The sequence below is a fragment of the Amphiura filiformis genome, chromosome 12, assembly GCF_039555335.1.
Source record: "Amphiura filiformis chromosome 12, Afil_fr2py, whole genome shotgun sequence".
Lineage (NCBI taxonomy): Eukaryota > Metazoa > Echinodermata > Ophiuroidea > Amphilepidida > Amphiuridae > Amphiura > Amphiura filiformis.
This window is the reverse complement of record NC_092639.1, coordinates 9904697-9924901: the sequence shown is the minus strand read 5'-3', so window position 1 is coordinate 9924901 and position 20205 is coordinate 9904697. Positions and strand designations below refer to the sequence as shown.

At 36.0% G+C, this 20205-nt stretch overlaps 1 protein-coding gene across 1 annotated transcript in view; it reads right to left on the bottom strand.

Moving 5' to 3' along the window:
• Positions 1–2459: 2459 nt before the first annotated feature.
• LOC140165762 (lysosomal acid phosphatase-like) overlaps positions 2460–20205 on the bottom strand; it is a 54633-nt gene continuing 36887 nt past the window's right edge. The window contains exons 9-10 of the mRNA XM_072189085.1: positions 6988–7175; positions 2460–3992 (exon numbers count right to left, since the gene is read on the bottom strand). Of these exons, the coding sequence (XP_072045186.1) occupies positions 3859–3992; positions 6988–7175 (322 nt within the window). The 3' untranslated portion in view covers positions 2460–3858. The remainder of the gene's footprint in view (positions 3993–6987; positions 7176–20205) is intronic.

The window sequence follows — 20205 nt, the reverse complement described above, 5'->3', positions numbered from 1 at the left end:
GCAACTTAAAAATCAATATTTGAATACATACATGTCTTTAGCAAAAAATAATGGTAACAAATTGGAGACTGGTTGCTATTTGGAGATGTTCTATAGGGTCCAAACGAACTACCCGAAGTGTTTAATATTGGCTATGATGTCATCTGAATGTCTACTTTTCCCAGGTTATCCCTACCGATTTCTCTATAGAGTTACACAGTAAGAAATAGCAAATAAGTAGGGATTTTGTGAAAATCTACAGCCTGGGCGAAACATGCTCCGATCTTACTGATATTTCAGCACAATACTAGTATATGTACCCAAGTAAAATTCTCTGAGAGTTCCCAGTCGATCCGAGAAAAAAAGTGTTTTTCGCCCCACCCTATTCTTCATGGACACCACATCACATGTAGAAACATGTGTTTGAGGAGTTCCTTTCCTTGAAAAAATTTTAATAAAAAAAGTTACTGATTTATGTGATGTTATTTGATTAAGGCCGGAATTAAGAAATTGAACCAAAAATAGGAAGCAACAAGCAGATTTCAGCCTTTGATTATAGTGACTCAATTAAGGGCTCTGGTATGAACCTTTTGACAGTATTTTTGTGGGACATGAGAGCACATCAGACATATCAAATTGATATCAAATAATTTTGATTTAAAAAAAAAAATTTGTGATATAATACAAATTTGAAAGTCATTACACTTAGTTCTCTGGGTTAATAGGATAAACAAATTTTTAATCTTTCCCCAGAGTAGCCAGTGCACATAAACGTTGAAAAAAACCCAAAAAACCAAAACCAGTGCATTTGGCAGGATTCGAACTGGCGACCTTCGTAATACTAGCATGATGCTCTAACCAACTGAGCTAAGAGGCACGTTGGAGAAGAGCGGAAGATATAAATCTAAATACAAATTATTAAAATTTGATATTCTTTAAATTTTTGATTAGAGACTGACCGATCAGATCGGTAGCTTCCGAATTGGGCCGATTATTAGCTTATCGGTAGTGATCTGCATCGGCCGATTTTTCCTTCATCCGCCGATGTAATGCACCGATCACCCAATATCATGAAAGTAATTGTTGAAGCTTAACAAGTATTCATTTATTGGTATATTTCTTCGAAATAAACTAGTTAAATCAAGCGAAATCTAGCAAAAGAACAAGCTTTGTAGGCGATAAACCTATAATCATACCGTGATTCAGGCACAATAATCATGTACCGGTAATTCCCCGCATCTACATGTACGTACACCGTACGGCTAACAGATGAACATACAATTGTAGTTCTTACTTCCGGGTTAAACATGTGCATGTCAGATTGGAGAGAGCTACGGGCCGTGTGCAAAACTGACTTGAACGTAAACACAATATTAAAATGGGGCGATTGAATGATTCGACGGACTCGGACATCAGGGGGAAAAGGTAAATTGAACTGATAATAATCATGGTCAAATTAAATTAATTTTAAGTGAATACGAGAGTGTGTTTTTTGTGCTCAGAGCATACATAATTATGGTAATACTTTGCGTATCGTACATGTACAAGTACCCTTTCAACATACGGGTGAAATTTACTCACAGCGATGGCAGCCATTGTTTACAATTGGGGAATTGGTAATCGGTGATCGAATCGGCAGATCAAAGAGGGAATTGATCGGTCAATCGGCCGATTCAGATAAGGACCTGATCGGTCAGACACTATTTTTGATATTTAACAGTCCTCGAAATAAACTTTCTAAAATATGTACTTAAAGTGTATGTAGCTGGAAGCCGATAATCAATTGAAAATTTTTACCTTTCGTATCGAAGATATGGATTTTTCCCCCCAAAACACCAAATAAAAATAGGTCTTTTTGAGAAAAAAATCTAATACCAAAGGTCAAAATTTTCAATTGATTGTCGGCTTTTCATCAGGCTACATGCACTTTAAGAATATGTCATTAGATATTTAGAAGTTTATTTTGAAGACTGTTAAATATAAAAAATATAAATTTGTAATCATTTGCCATAAAATGTGTATTATATCGCAAATTTAAAAAAAATCAAAATTATTTGATATCAGAAGGACATACTTCGTATTCAGACTGCAATTCGATATGTCTGATGTGCTCTCATGCCCACAAAAAATACTGTCCAAACGTTCATACCCCACCCCTTAAGGGCAGTGCTTTTTGTTCTGGTAAAGATGTAAAAATGTATTATTTGTATAATTCAGAGAGTAATTTGAACTTCTTAATGCAGCAATGATATTTTACCCTGGAGGTCTGCAACTAATTTGCAGAACCATAGATGATATAGTTCAAAACATCATACAGTTATACATGTATGTCCTGCTCTGAGTATTACATGATCCTAAGCCTTACATCTTAGTGTTTTTGTGAATTTGGGGCCAGAAGCCTAAAGGTCTGTTCATACTCTGATGCAATTGCTTTGCAATTTGGTGCATTGCCGATATATCAATTACGTTTTGCTGCAACTCAACGCATTTCCAAGTTAAAATGTATTTAACTTTATTGCTATATCGCAATGCAGTATTCTGCGGAACGATGCAGTGCGGTAACGCATCACATCGCATCTCAATTGCGGCAGAGTATGAACGGACCTTAACTTTGGTAACATTTTCAACAAACTGAAAACAGCTTTTAAAAGTGTTAAAACCAAAACATATAAACCATAAAACTTATGCAAGTTGATATAACCTTGCCTGATAACACTACAAGCATTTAAATGAAAATGCTGACTTTTTTTTTATGCATGTATTTTGATGGAAATAAGGTGTATCTATTAAATATATGAATATGTGACCTGCTCTGACAAAACCAGGAACAAGTCATTTCATGATTTATATAAAAATGTAAGCACTAGACAATAAGCTTTAAAATGATACCAAAATGATATAAATAGCATAAATACTTTTCAAGATATGGATAATTTTGTAAATGATACCTTGATTCCAAATTGCTATTCTGAGTAATGGGCCAATTAGTTTACTGCCTTACACAGGATTGAATAGGGATTATCATAGTTCAACAATTAATTATTGATTAAATAAACCTCTTTTTAATAAGTACTTCCAAGGATTTGAAAGTCCATTTGTCCCACAGTCAAATACCATGAAATAAAAAATTTCAAAATTTGATTTTTTTTTATGGGAAAGTCATCTAAACTGAGCTCAAAAAGAAACTTATAATTTTTTACAACTTGTGAATCACAAGGTCATATCTTAAAATAGTGTCAATCAAAATGAACCAAAATTACACACATGATTACTTTAATACTCTACTCAAAACACATGTCAGTAACCAAGCAGTTGTCCAACTGACACAACAGCAAAATGCACTGTCATGGGACAGCTTCCTGGAAGTTCCTCCACTTTCACAGCCCAACATTTGGCACCCAGCACAAAAAATCTGTGAGAATGCACACAAGATCCTTGCACAGATGATAAAACGGTGCTGCTTTCTGCTTTTCATACACTTTTTTCATGAAACAGGGCTGGGCTGTGAATGTGGTCCAGGAAGCTGTTCCATGTCAGTGCATTTTGCTGTTGTGTCAGTTGGATATCTGCTTGGTTACTGACATGTGTTAAGAGTAGAGTATTGAAGTAAACCTGTGTGTAATTTTGGTTCAATTTGATGGACAGGATTTCAAGATATGACCTTGTGAAAAAATATAAGTTTCTTTTTGAGCTCAGTTTATAAAGGCCTATAACTCAAAAACACGTCTGGCGACTTGTTCCGGGTTTTGTTGGAGCTGGTCACATATAAGTATGAACAAAATAAAAAATAAATAAAATACTATGACAAGCAAAAGCAATTACACACTTTTAGTTATATACACGGATATTGAAGGATTATCAGAGCTCATACATATCTAGTCAAGCATTGGTGTCTTCGCTAGGTAGGCGTACATGACGAGGTTCACCGGTTCCCTTGTATCTGCACACAGCTACAAATAACAGACCAATGATGCATAGGGACATGATAGCACTAACAATTACGATGAGGATCACTGTAACAAGAAAAGAAAAATATTACTTTTGTATGTTTGCAGTGTAATAAGGTGGTACTACACCCCTTGATAAATTGGTGACTATTTTTGCATTTTTCTCAAAAAATAATAACACACTGGTAAAAAAAAAGTTATGTATATTATAGAGGCAAGGAATAAAGTTACTACACTGGAATTTCAGTGACATAAGACCAGCGGTACGTTATTTATGATAAGAAAAGAGGTACCGCTAGAATTTCTTAACATATATAATCAACCACTTGTCTTGAATCACTGAGATTTCAGTGAAGTAATTGGATTCCTTGCCCCTATACATAACTTTTGTTACCAGTGTGTAGTTATTTTTTGAGAAAAATGCAAAATTAGTCACAAAATTTATCAGGGGGTGCAGTACCACCTTAATATAAGAATTTTTATTTCTTAAAGGTAGGTGGTCAGATTTTTTAGTTTTGTACCTCACATTGAGGCCTGTACCAAAAATAATCCATTCCAAGAAGTAAAAACATGTTTCACAATGGTCCATAGAATGGTATGTGTGGTATACCACAATTGGGGATGAAGCTATCACTTTTGATTCATCATCTAAATGAAATATAATTTAGACCTACTAGCGGTCACCCGTTTTTCGCGGTCAGGGTCTTTCGCGGTTGGTAAATTTTGTACATTTTGTGTACATGTAAATGTTTTATTTAATGTGATTAATGGTATGAGAGGAGATGATCATTTAGAACTTAGTATAATATTTAACATAACTAACATAACTAACATAATTTATAATGCGCCTTTTCCTGTGGCTACAAAGCGCAACAAGCATATTAAAAAGAACAGCAAACATGATCAAATACAGAAAACAACATTATGGAAAAAGATATGTCTTGAGCATAGTTTTGAATGATTCAAGAGTAGCGGCATTTCTGATATGAACCGGTAAGGTGTTCCACAAACGTGGAGCTGCCACTGAAAAAGCTCTATCACCAGCACCCTTCTTAGAACGAGGCACCAGGAAGGAAATACTGTCTGCCGAGTAGTATTTAGTATCTTTTCCATATAAATCAATGGCTTGAAATTGCAATTAGATCATGTCTTGCCCCTGTGGGATGCTGGTCGCTCTGATATTTAAGATTTTTATGCATTTGTTTCTACAGTACTTTTTTTAGCCCATTTTGGACAAATTTGTTGTACCTTTTAGCTCATTTTTTATCATTTTCATCCAAGTTTGTCCCCCACCTTGAAATGTACCTTGCTGGCCCCGCCTCCTGCAAAAGTCCTGGCTACATCACTGAGCAGATGAACACAATTTTATTCACATCCCTCTTGGCCCGCTGTGGCCTGCTGGCTGATCTGATATTTTAGATTTCTATGCATTTGTTGTACTTTTTATTTGTTAGCCCATTTTGGATAAATTTGTCGTACTCTTTAGCCCATTTGTGACAACCCCCCATGAAATTTTGCCTCGCCGACCCCCCTCTCTCTCTCTGAAAAAGTCCTGGCTACACCACTGTGCAGCTGAAACAATTTTATTCACATTTCCTTACACTCTATTTCATATAAGTTATGATCATACCTGATCATACATTATGCTGATAACATTAAACATAGCACTACCACAAAGCAGAGTAGGCCTATTCATGGTGTGGTTTGGCAACCCTGATTAATTTGTCCTTCAAAAGTTTCACTTTAACTATAGGTTCTCCATAAAAACACAGAATACATGCTAATGTTGATCAATTAGTTGAATAAACAATAGATGTTAATTGAGTTTCTACTGTGTCATGTAATAGTTGCTTCTACTGTGTCATGTAATAGTTGAGACTACAGGCATAATATCCTCACACCGATGACAGGATAGAAGGCCTAATTCAGGCTATGTCAACACAGGGATATCCCTGGTCAACATTAGTGTATTGTGTTGGCGTTAGCATGCAGGTGCGCTGCCACTGCCTTTGCCCTGCCTTTGAAACTAATTAACATAATTTGACACCCTTAATGTAAACAAAAACAAAATTGGACGTTTTATTGGGGTGTGGACAACTTTACTCAAAGAAAACGAAAAAATCTGTTTTCCGAAATAATGTAAAACGTAGAAGTCTTAGCCTTACAAATTCGAAAAACTCAGTAATTTATTATAGATGATTTCACTGGGTTTATGACAAAAATATGAGCTTTCTGTGAATGCTAAAATCTCTATTTCGATAGGAAAATGTGGGGGATGAGGATGCCGATTGGGTCTTTAATTTTAATTTTAATAAATATCACATAAATCCAAAAAAATATCATTGTCTACATGTAGTTTCAACCTACAATGGTCAAATCTCGAATTTTGCATCTTAGATCCTAGATTGCGCAATACTATCTTTATTTGAATTGTTATATCAAAACAAATATTTTGGCACCTCTTTTGTCAAAATCTGAGCATTTTTATACTTTTGACACCAACAAGAGGAAAAAATGACCATTGACCTTTTTGGAAATAACTCATTGACCTTTTTGGAAATAACTTAAGAACATACATCCTAGAAAGGTCAAACTATACATTTTCTGAACCCTTGTGACTCAAGAAATACACTGGTAAGGGTTTTAACACAATTTGAGCAAAATAATTAAAATGCTGTGTAAAGTTTGATGACCTTTTGATGAAGCAAATGACTGAAACAATTAATACTAATCAATGTGCAGATCATCACATACACAAAATAGTATCGTACTTGATTGTGCCCTGAAAAAGACTTGATTTTTATAGCCCCTCTCAGACTGAAAAATTTTGAGAAAAATTTTGCCGCAATTGACCCTTTGTGCCTTCATCTCAAAATGAGGTTCTACCCTAAAAGTGTGTGTACGAATGTACGCCTTTCACACACATGCAATAATTAATGCATACACTTTGCAAAAACCTTCCAGCGCATTGCTAGAAAAGCAAAAAGACAGAATGCACCTTTTGCATGTGTTTGTACGAAGAAGGTGAACGGCTTACAAATATCAAGCATCATCCACTTACCTAAACTCAGAGTAGAGTTAGCATCATGAACCCCGCACTCCTTTTTAACATCGTCAGGTACAATGTTCCTTGTCAATTCAATGAAGTCTTCGATAGGACAGGTGTACTTACATCCTGGTAGTGTTAAGTTATAGGGTGGTGTTCTAAGCCTGGTGTCATTGTGATACCACATCTCTACAGAGTATTTGCTGCAAGAAAGATGAATCGATTTGACTTATTAATATATCTTCTGCTACAATGTCCTGGGTCAATTCAATGAAGTCTTGGATGACAGTAAAATTATTAACTTGATTGTTGGGAGTGGCCTTCTTTTCCTTGTTCTTTGTCTTCAAATCGGTTTCTCACTTCTCTTTCCATACAGGCCAGCATGTTATATTTATAGTGCGCTACGCACAGGCACAACGCCTAGACGTTGATCCACAAGCCTCAGCACACTTTACAGGTTGTCGCTGACCACTACGGCCCCACATCATTCCATAAACCATTAAACATGCACAAAGTCCTCTCATTAATAGATACATTTTATATACAAAAAAGCTATAAAAATGCTATAAAAGTGAATAATTTTGTAAAAGAGGGGAAATTAAAGTTGAGAATGTACGGTGTCTGATCTCTGCCAAATTCCCCCTTTTATTATTTATTCCCCGATTTTTAATAACCCCACCCCTTTTGCAAAATACTTCCCCTTTTGTAAATAGTTATCCTTTTTACAAATAGATTCACCTTTTTACTTTCCCCTTTTGCAAAAATTCCTCTTTTTACAAATAGTTTCCTTTTTACTTTCCCCTTTTGTAAATAGTTCCCCTTTTGTAAATAGTTGTTCCCTTTTTTACTTTCCTCCGTTTTACAAATAGTTCCCCTTTTGTAAATAGTTCCCCTTTTACAAATAAGCCTAATTCCCTTTTAATTTCCACCTTTTTGAAAATAGTTCCCTCTTTTTACAAATAGCTCCCCTTTTTAATTTCCCCCTTTTTGTGAATAGTTCCCCTTTCTAACAAATAGTTCCCCCTTTCTAATATCCCCTTTTTGCAAATAGTTTCCCCTCTTTGCAAATAGTTCCCGCTATTTAATTTTAACCCTTTTTACTTTCCTCCCGCTTTTCACAAATAGAAACCCATTTTTAATAGTTACTCCCTTATTAAATAATACTCCCTTTTTGTTTAATAATACTCCCTTTTTTTTTTTTTTTTCCCCGTTTTCCGTGCTGTAGGCTTTACCAGTAAGCATGGACCCTGGATAGTACCGTGCACTCACTAGAGCTCATTCCACTATATCCATTTCTTGGAAAGGCGTTCGACATAAATTTGGATACCAACGTAGGCAGATTTATAGCCTGTAGTGCAAGCGACCTCTACATTCAATGGGTTAGGGATCCGTCAACCTTTATGCATATGTATAGAGGGTTTTTACTCCGATTTTGATGGGGCAGATGAAACCATGTTCAGAATGTTTAAATGGGTGAAACCAGCGGCGTAGCTGGGATTTTTTCCAGGAGGGGCAAGACTGTAGGGGGCGGAGCCCAAATCCACCAAATTTCCCAGGGGCGGGGTTATAGACGATATCGTATGGATTCCCCATCTCTCTGCCCCTCCTCTCCCCTCTCTCTCTCCTCTTTTTCTCTCTCTCCTCCTCTTTTTTTTTCTTGCACTAGGGGCGGGGCCCAAATAGGCAATTTTTGCCCCCCCCCCGGCAGCTACGCCACTGGATGAAACATGACATGTTTTGTAAATGTCTCACTTCAGTTACTACAGTTATGCTGGGCAAATTCATAGCAAATGTTTGAAAGTCTGTGAACGATGAAACAACCAAACAAATGAACAAACAAACAAACACACACATGTCATGATGTGAATTGATCAGTGGCCCGGCCCCCAACTCAACACAAAAGTTGACAACCATGAGAGTTACCAAATTGCGCGGAAAAGGGGTTATTTTTTTACCAGTAGCAAGGACCTTGAAATTGGCAAAATAGGGGGTATTTAATTTGCACTGTCCGTAAAATTTGACAGTGAAATTAGCATAATAGGGGTATTTAATTTGCACTGTCTGCGAAATTTTGATAAAAGGGGTAATTGAGAAAATCCAGAAATTTTATGTCAATATTTAGTGTCATTGATAAGGGGTGTTTGAAATTCTAATCATTGAAAGCGGGTGTTTGAAATTCTAGTCATTGAAAACCGCAAAAAAGGGGTTGTTTTTGGCCATGATTTTGTCCTCGATTTTGCATGAAAAAAGGGGGTAAATTTGATGAAAAATCATTGCAAAAGGGGGCTTTTGAAAGATTTGGTAACTCTCATGGTTGTCAACTTTTGTGTTGAGTTGGGGGGGGGATCAGTGGTAATTATCTGAACACTACTATAATGCACAAAGTATGTTTTCAAGCATTCGCTTTGTTTTATTTTGTATGCGGATATCAGTTCAGACCAGGCTCAGTCCAACACGCAAATTTGTGGTAGATTTTTACTAAATGATGACATCTGCAATCTTTTTTAATATATGTAGGCCTAAATATTAAATGAAAAGATTTGTATTTGACATCGCGAGTTCGATGAATTATGTAGCAGAACGGTAAACTGCATATCCGACACTAACACTCCACATGGGTACAGGCGTAATTCTAATAGCCTAAGCACAGCATATAAATGAATCCACACGCACCAAGAAAGCGGGTTAAACTAAAAATCGGGAATTTAATTTGAAAAGGGAGAAAGTAAAAATGGGAGAAACCATTCTTGAGTGTAAAAAGAGGGAGATTGAAAAAGGGGCAAACTATTTTTAAAACGGGAGGAACTATTTGCAAAAAAAGGTGAAACTAGTTGCAGAAAGGGGGAAAGTAAAAACGGGGAACTATTTGCAAAAGGGGAAACTATTTGAAAAGGGGAAAGTAAAAAGGGAACTATTTGCAAAAGGGGAATCTATTTGAAAAAGGGGGAAACTATTTGAAAAGGGAATGTCAAAAGGGGATTTATTTGAAAAGGGGGAACTTAAAAGGGGACCTATTTGTAAAAAGGGAAAGTAAAAAGGGGGAAACTCTGAAAAGGGGGGAAGTCAAAAAAGGGGAACCATTTTAAAAAGGGGAAAGGAAAAGGGGGAATGAATAAGAAAAGGGGGGATTTGGCGGAGATCAGACACCGTAAGAATGACTCAAAAGCATAACATTTGGTTGTACATGATGTTTTGTTTGAAAAACTAATAAATGGGCAACCATGGGGATCATTGCCCACCCTGGTGGCATGTTATGTAGCACACAGTGTCAACACCCGGTATTATAAATATTTTTTCCATACAGCTCCATACTCCGTTGAAATCAATATTCTATTATTGACACAGATAAAGAAAGTTTACATATGCATTGTGTTATAGGACTTGTGATTGAATATTGATTGATTGATTGATTGAATAAGCACCTGCATCTTAACTGAATGGGATAAACGTGTTCCTTTATACCTACATGTATAAAGTATAATTGTAATTCTCAAAATTAAATATATCACAATTTTTACGGCGATTTAACACGCAAATTTGTGGTAGATTTTTACTAAATGATGACATCTGCAATCTTTTTTAATATATGTAGGCCTAAATATTAAATGAAAAGATTTGTATCTGAAATCGCGAGTTCGATGAAGTCTGTAGCAGAACGGTAAACTGCATATCCGACACTAACACTCCACATGGGTACAGGCGTAATTCTAATAGCCTAAGCACAGCATATAAATGAATCCACACGCACCAAGAAAGCGGGGTTAAACCAAAAATCGGGGAATTTAATTGGAAAAGGGAGAAAGTAAAAATGGGAGAAACTATTCTTGAGTGTAAAAAGAGGAGATTGAAAAAGGGCAAACTATTTTAAAACGGGAGGAACTATTTGCAAAAAAAAGGTGAAACTAGTTGCAGAAAGGGGAAAGTAAAAAAGCGGGAACTATTTGCAAAAGGGGAAACTATTTGAAAAGGGGGAAAGTAAAAAGGAACTATTTGCAAAAGGGAATCTATTTGAAAAGGGGGAAACTATTTGAAAAGGGAATGTAAAAAAGGGGGATTTATTTGAAAAAGGGGGAACTTAAAAAGGGGACCTATTTGTAAAAAGGGGAAAGTAAAAAAAGGGGGAAACTCTTTGAAAAGGGGGGAAGTCAAAAAAGGGGAACTATTTTAAAAAGGGGAAAGGAAAAGGGGGAATGAATAAGAAAAGGGGGGATTTGGCGGAGATCAGACACCGTAAGAATGACTCAAAAGCATAACATTTGGTTGTACATGATGTTTTGTTTGAAAAACTAATAAATGGGCAACCATGGGGATCATTGCCCACCCTGGTGGCATGTTATGTAGCACACAGTGTCAACACCCGGTATTATAAATATTTTTTCCATACAGCTCCATACTCCGTTGAAATCAATATTCTATTATTGACACAGATAAAGAAAGTTTACATATGCATTGTGTTATAGGACTTGTGATTGAATATTGATTGATTGATTGATTGAATAAGCACCTGCATCTTAACTGAATGGGATAAACGTGTTCCTTTATACCTACATGTATAAAGTATAATTGTAATTCTCAAAATTAAATATATCACAATTTTTACGGCGATTTAAAAATCTTTACAGATAAAATGCAGTAAAATATATACACAACAAACAGCAGTCGCCGCTAATTAGTGTATTGCATTTCAAGTTAGTGTACTGGAAACAAAACCTGGGTTTTACCTGAAAACAAATTGATTTTTCTTGTAATAGCAACATCATATGGGGTACTAGAGCTGAGCATGCACAAATCGTAATAATGTGTAGAATATAGAAACTCTGTTAAGACTCATATGATAGTCTTATTTTGTAAATGGTATGCTTAGCCTGAGTCGCTCTGCCTATCTTGAACAAAATCGCCATGCTGTTGAAAAACGAGAGGATTCGCTGTACTATCACGGCAATTTTTGACACAAAGATATAGGGATGATGACGATGTGTAGCATGTTGTAGAGGGCAAGTGCATACATGTATGCTTGAGTAGAAAATTGAAAACAAGTGAATTCATTTATGTAAGTAAGACTACAGGAAAGTCCTCAAAAATGGCAACATTTATTTTTTTTCTGGAAGAAATTAGTTTTTAGTGATTAAATTAAATATTAATTAAGTTGAACAAGAATGAGAATAACTAATAGGAGTGCCTGTACACAGCGCACTATAAATCACTGCACCTTTTTCTTTCATGTTTTTTTTGATAAAGATTCTGCTGGGATTGAAAACTCAGGCCACTTAAAACTTTGAATTAACTCTCTTCACGCGGGTGTCGACTGCAGACGACATGTTCAAAAAAAAATGTAAAACGCAAAAATTTCAGAAATGTAAATTTTCATGAACATATTTGGAATCAGCATGAAAAATGCATAACAGTGAGTACAAACAAGCCTAGTATTGGTTCAGTAGTTCTTAAGATAGATCTTGATATTTTGAGAAAATATTTCAAAACTTCAACTTTTCCCATTGAAGCGTATATGGCTAGCACGCAGAGCATTAAATGACTTGAGATACTTTTGTTATGAAAGCACCTGTTTCAGAACTTTTAACCATTGTTACAATTAACATTCATTAAAAAAAAATGAGCACATTTATATAGACATATGGACATCTGTAACAATAGGAGTATTCAAAAATTAAACGCTAAATTAGTGAGTTACACAGCCATTTCCTGACAATTAACTTTGCCCTTGTCCAAACAACGACTTACATGCAGTGTGGGTCCGGAAACAGATTACGGCACAATGCTCTGCCCACATATGCAATGATATAAGTGAGTTAGAGCTATGATGTAAGTGAGTTACAGACACAATTAAAGGCCCATTCAGTGATTTGCTCATCATCAAAATTCAGATTTTGGTACCTTTGTCATTGTCATAGATGTGCTAACATAGCCTGCAAGTGGTTCAGTCGAAAGCCGTGTATTTAAGACAAAATAAGACATTTTGCACGAATCTGTAATTTAGATACTGACAGTATCTAAATTAGCTACATGTATTTGAATGGCGCTTCAACTTCGAGCTACTTCATCAGTACTGCTGTTTTCTTCGTTTTTTTTGCCAAATTTGTCATTTCAAAAATATCAAATGACTTATTATTCACTTTTAAGCAATTTATAAACAATTTTAATTTTTTTTACACTTGCGCTGGGATCACTGAATGGGTCTTTAATTAACACTAACTGAACCAGGTCTCACTAAATCTCACTATTAAGGTTATACAATGGTCAACAAAAGGCCAAGTCCATCACAGTTGTATGGAGACCTTCCAAGACTCTCAGAGAAGATCAGAGAAAGGAGAACACGGTTTGCTGGGTACTGCTTCAGGAGCAAGTGTGAACAAGAAACCCTGGTAAAAAAATAAAATAAAAAAATAACTGTTGACATTTATATAGCATTTTTCACATATATCAAAGCGCTTTACATTTATTCCGCAGTCGTTAGAATATGTCAGCTGAAATACAATGCCCAAGGCATGCTCATACCTTTGGGCGGTGCTCAATGGACAATATCCCTAACAGCTCCCCATTTCACCCCTGGGTAGAGAGAGGCAATTGAGGTAAAGTGCCTTGCCCAAGTGCACAACACGATGGCACCTCCGGGGCTCAAACTCGCAACCCTCCGATTGCGAGGTAGAGCCCGTACCGCTGCGCCACCGTGGTAGACCACCTTTTACATATGTAGATGTACTCAAGCAAGACACCGGACTGGAAACATCTGACCTGCAATCCCATGCGAAAAGCTTGGGACACTTTGTTGATTTTATGCATCCCCGCTCCCCTTATTCAATGTTGAATGCTGAAAAATAGTAAAAAGTGATTGCGCTTAATGTCTGGAGGGGAAGGAGGGGAGGGGAGGGGGAGTAAGCAAGTACATAACATGAGCTATGAAATGTATCATGTATTGTTAGCCTTATGTTCAATTCACAGGAATTTGATCTATAAAACATCATGTGTCCCAACGATTTTCGCACAAGATTGTGGGAATGGCGATGCAGGACAGAAGGATAATTATGGAAAGCTGTTGTGGTTCAGGAAAACCACCCGAAATAAGCAAGCCACCAAAACATATATGACATGATCAAGGGGAATGAGTCGGATGTCGCTAATATTGTTTTTGAGATATTGGCCAAAACAATCTTCAAATTCTTATATATTGATAAATTGCTCATAACTCGGTAACAATATGTCCGATTTTGATGGGGTTTGCATTAAAATCTAGCAGTTAAACACTGACAGATAATGATGCAAAAAACTTCAAATTGACAATGGGACTCATTCCCCTTGATCATGTCACATTTTAGGTCTTCTTCTGATGAAGATATGTGTCACACATGGAAAATTCAAGGTTAGTTAGATCTCTGTGCTGAAAGTCAGTTTTAACTTTTAGAAATTGTTTATCAACAGCATGTATGAACATTTGTGAATGAGGATAGGTATGTCATCAATTATTGTCCGACTTAATTGTTCCTATGTGGTACTATATTTATTAGCCTTTCGATTATCTCCTTAATATTATCATGATCATTGCTTGTGTTCTAACAGTGTTCCCAAACTCCCCCATGCACTGCACCACTATTTTTATTGATGCTAATGAAGATATGTAACAGCAAAGAAGCTGAATTAATTGCAATGCAAATTATAGGTTATGGCATGACCGAACCCTGATTTCACCAAATTTCTAAACGAGCCACCAACTGGCAGTGAAAGTTCTGTTCATATCCTTCTCAGTGGGTGCTCTGTTTTTGACCTCTCGATTATCTCCTCATTAACTATTGTTTTTGCTTTGTTACTCTCACTATTATTCCCATGTGATATTATATTATTAGCTTCTTCATTATCTCAATGTCATTGTTTGTGCTTTTGGTTTGTTTGTAACCCCCACTGCACCACTATTTTTGTTGATGCTAATGAAGGTATATAACAGCAGAAAATCTGAATTACAATGCCAATTAGAGTCATGGCATGATGCAATGCCAGTATTTCCAGAGGGGGGTGGGTGGAGTACAGCAACTTTCAATGGAGGACTTATTTGACGAAAATGCAAAAATGTCTCAAATTCAACAAGCATAGGCCCAGATCTGTGTGATATAGTTTCTTAGTGTGAATTTTTGTGCGATATCATTTCTGTGATATAGTTTCTTTATGATACAGTTTCATTGCGTCAAACCCCCACGTTAGACAATTAGATCAATTAAGTGCCTACGCTAATTGCTAAAGATTTAAATAATTGGTAATCTGGTTTACAAAGAAACTGGGTGTCAGATGGCGACTGATGCCTCGTTAGTTTAAGTCCTGGGGGGTACTCAAGTTTGGTTTTGGTAGGGACGTGCCGCTGAGATTTTGGAAGTGGACCCATAAATATACCAAATTTTCAAGAAATTTGGACCCATTGATATACCAAAAGTCAAAATTTTCGGCCAAATTTAACCAAAATTGTCTTAGTTTTTACAAATTTTCCCAAAATTTTGGGAAAATTTTGGCTAGATTAAGTGAATATTGGGCTGTTTTCCGAAAAAATTGAAAAAATTTTGAAAAAAGGACCCATTCATATACCAAAATAGGCTTTGAAAAAGGGGTCATTGATATACCAGAAGGCCAAAAATGCTACCCATGTTTGCGGTAGGTCCCCGTACGGTCATTTGTACTGAGTACCCCCCCCGGGTTTAAGTATGACAATTACCAATAATGGCTATTTTCTGAGAACACATAAAATAAATAATTAATAATTATGTCTTACATTTTCATTGAATATTCACAATCTAAGTACTGACATGATGGGCAATTTGTACTGCTGATCCTGAATCCCACAAGGCTTACAGTCTTATTTGACAGTGTTTTTACTTTCTAAATACTGTGACTATAATTTGTTTCAACATTAAAAATATTATTGGGCAAAAGTTGTGAAAATTGTGTCCCAGGTATTAGGCTTGAATTTAGGCACTTTGCAAAATTGAAAAAGATTCTAGGTTTTTATTCTGATTTTTAATTTATTTCTCAAGCTGTATGCTTCGTTTGTGCTTTATAAGTTAGAAAAATCAATGGTCGCCAGTATATTTCTTTGTTTGTTTACATGTTTGTTTGTTAGTCTTTGAAGGAAATATTACTTAAGGGGCGCAACACTAAATAAGCGTCCCATAGGATAACGTGTGATTTTGGCCTACTTCGAGCGCCATTCCTGGCGTCCCTGCAATACTTGACAAAATAAATTTGGTATCAAATTAAAGCTCTGTTTCTGTAGATTCCAAAACTTTTGTCGGCATATATCGATGACCGTTGACTTTTTCCGCTATTTCAGCAGGTGCAAAAAATATGGCCTAAAAATATACTAAATTCACCACTCACATTTCAAAATCGGAAGTTGTCTTCATCCGCCACAGAGAATTGCTTTTGAGATAAAATGTCCGGTTTTTTCTGCATGTTATCATTGAAGACACTTGTCGAATTCATATGAGCTGATATTGAGTGATTTAAAGTGAACATGTCGGTAGATATGGTCGCTACAATCTCATACTCACTATGGACTATATTAGCGAATTTTGTTCTTACATAAAATGCGTAGTGATTTAGTGTTGCACCCCCTTAAAAAAATTGGCATGGCTGTCCCAGATTATAGGTCATCCGAAGATATGAGTAGTGAACATTCATGTGAAATACAGCACTAAAACGAATAAATATTCATGTGAAATTTTATTTTCCCCACAGGCAAATTGTGGGGTACAAATTGCACTGTGATAGAGCTTATTTTGAATGTTGGCACATGCATCTAGGCCCAGGGTTTCATTAGGCCTACAATACATGTAATATTTGATTAGAAATTGACTGTACATACTAAAGCTGTCCAAAATTGTCTTTTTAGGTTTCTAATGCAAATGAGCTCAGATGGAAGCATTTTAATTTCACAATTCATGCAAAACAGCCTATTTAATTTTAATTGGCAGCAATTTCTCCAAGTTGCCCACCATACTAATTAATACATGCTATCTTCAGTAGATAGCAGACATCTGGTCAAGGTGAGGCAGATGTCCCATGATAAAAGACCTCGTTACAGTTGGTTCCAATCAGGGTAACGACCGCCCGACCTGCTATCTACGGTGATCCCCTTCACCAGGTTATACAAATGTACTTGTGCCTGGCCGAAGTTTCGTCAGCATTATCGCCTAGATTTCAGCTGTTAATGCCTAGCTATGCTTGACATAAAAAAACATTTGGCGACACATTCATTCTGCTTGAAAACTAATTTTAATCAGTTTTCATCCTCAAAATATGGTCATAAGTTACATTACATGCAAATCATATGAAATAGAGAACAATCAGACAAAGCTGATGTAGATTCTACATCCACATCACCAAATAATGTCTCTTTAAACATTTAAAAAACCAAAAATATTACATATGTTGTGAACATTTTGCGATATTTAGGCTTGACTCTAGGCACCTGCCAAGTTTAAGAATTTTTTTTTTAAAAACAGCTAGCAATGCATATTATATACCTCATATAGATTCCTCTCATCTGATTGGTTACAAGTGGAGTCATTAAAATAGCTGTGCCCCCTTTTTTGTCTCAAGATGACGTCATAAGCAACTATGCCTAGGCATAGATTCAACTGTGCCTGATAAATAATTGAATAGTCGCAACCCCGAATACACAGGTCGTTCGTATACATTACGCACCCACTATACGGTCGGCGTTGATTACAGTGTTGTAAAAGAGACTAGCGGTCACAGTTCGCGATGAATTTGACCTCTCCTTGCAGACGACGATCTTTCACCGACCGACGTGGTGAGTGCAGTGGTTGTTTACAATCTGTTACATGTCAAGGATTTATACCTGCCAAATGTCACTTTTTAGACAAATTACTACGACCTGGAGACTCGGCAGTGTGTGATGTTAGCACAGAAACGGTAGGGTTGTTTTAGATATGCTCTTGCATGCACTGTGTGCATTTAAGCCTAAGGCCTATGCAGTTAAAAGCTTGTAGGCCTTGTCAGTCAGGAAATCTGTTAACCAATCAAATGAGAAGAATATATATTATTCGGTATATAAAACAAATATTGACTGCTTAATATTCGGGCAGTTTAAAATTATAGGCCCTCGGTGATGTCAAAACCATGACTATGCCCTCAGCTTCGCTTCGGGCATAGTCATGGTTTTGACATCACCGAGGGCCTATAATTTTAACTGTGCCTCTCATAGCAGTCAATATTTGTATACTAATTCAATGAGTCCCTGACTGTTCAATAGAAGCAAAGGTAATCAAAATATACAACTTTATCCAACTTTGTAAAAAAAATTGGCTTTTATTTTTGTAGCAGTATTTCTCTGGTTTCCAACCTTGAATAACAAGAAATTTTGGGCCTATAACTTGCTTTTCTGGCCAAAAATATTTTTTGAAAATTAAAATTGTCCAGTCGTTATAGAAATCCTACATTCCATTATAGGAAATACATCAAATTGGGCACAGATGTAGAGCGTACAACGCTGAACAATTCTTGATATGGAATTAAGTGAAACATTTCAATATGACTTCAGATATTTAGGTTAAAAAACATACTTTTTATGTAATTTTTACCACAATTTTTACGCAAAAATGTCATTATTACAGAAAATATAACTTCCGCAAGGATCCCTACAGTCAATTTTAATCTTCTCCATTACGTAGCTGTCGGTTTGCTAATATACTGTGGACATAAATAAATTCTATGACACTAAGGACAAACATTCTCCATACTTTCATGACAAATCCATGTTCACCGGCATTTAAAATGATAAAACTCACACACTGCAATAATTATCTTCAAAACTGCCAACAAAGAAACAATATAGTATAAGGTCGCTCCGGGGTCGCTCACGCGTAACAAATCCTTTATTCCATACAAGGATTACTTCGTAACATCATAAATAATCGATAGATATTGACTCTTTTAGGACAAAAGTACCTGTATAACATTTTACAATTACATTTTGCTGAACAGTTAGTAATTTTACAGATTTTCAAAATAGGTTGTTTTGTGAAAACCCTAAATTCACCATTTTTACGCAATGTCCTGTAACTTCTATGAGAAACATCCAATTTCAAAAATCTAAAATTTCTAAGAAAGTTACATATTTGTAGATTTTAGAATGTAAAACAATACCACCATTAATAATGCCCTTCATACCTAGAAAATTTCAACTTTCCCGGTATAGATCATTCTGGGACACCCTGTAGCATACCAGATTCCTGCAAGAATTTGTGAGAAAACCTCAAAATTTGATTTTACTTTGCTGACTTGAGGAAGGTATACGGACAATAGCATAGATTTGTAAATACATGCAATATGCAAGTAAGCTCATTAATATTCACTAGCACTTCGCATGGGTCCCCGCTAGATGAGTAAATGGGAGCATTCACTATAACAGGAAGAATTACTGAACAGGTAGAATCATTGAAAAGGTACATTTTATTTATCTAAATCTGTCTCTTCTTACATTTTCTTTTTTAGTTTCTTCTGCTTAGCTTGTGATTTTCCGTTTCCATGTTATTTATTTATTTAACCCGTTCCCATTATTTTCTAAATCTGTTCTTTCTTACATTTCCCTTTTAGCTTAATTTTTTTATTTGCTGCTTGTGATTTCCCGTTTCCATGGTTTTTTTATTTAATTCTGTTCTCCTTATTTTAGCTTCTTTTATTTTACAATTCCGGATTAGTTTCTCTCCTTCTTTGTTTTGTTCTCATTTCATTTAGTTACTTTAACCCGTTGGCCTATTACTCATACCTTTTTTGTCCTCATTTTAATTTAATTTTTCTTTATAGTACCGCTTCATGTTGAATATACAGGGTGTCCCAGAATGATTTGTACCGTGTTTGCAAAAATAACTAAAAATAGAAGACGGGCAGTGTATCCATTTTTGATACCAGCATTATTATGTTGGACATGTCTCCTACTTATTCTGTTAATTTCAGCACGCTACCTTTATTTGTTTTGGCGTGGCATGCAATAATGTAAAATCGATGAAAACGACTCGCATACCTTTGAAAAATGGCACAATACGATTAAATGAAGAACGTGGGATGTTTGGCACAGCATTTCGGCGACAACTACTGTTGGGGTTGCGCCTTAAAGCTTGCCGGACAGCTGCAAGGTTAGCTCTAGTTCTTACAGTCTTACGAGCACCTGAAGCTCCACTCTGCCGATTCCTGACAGTTCCATGCTCGTCAAAC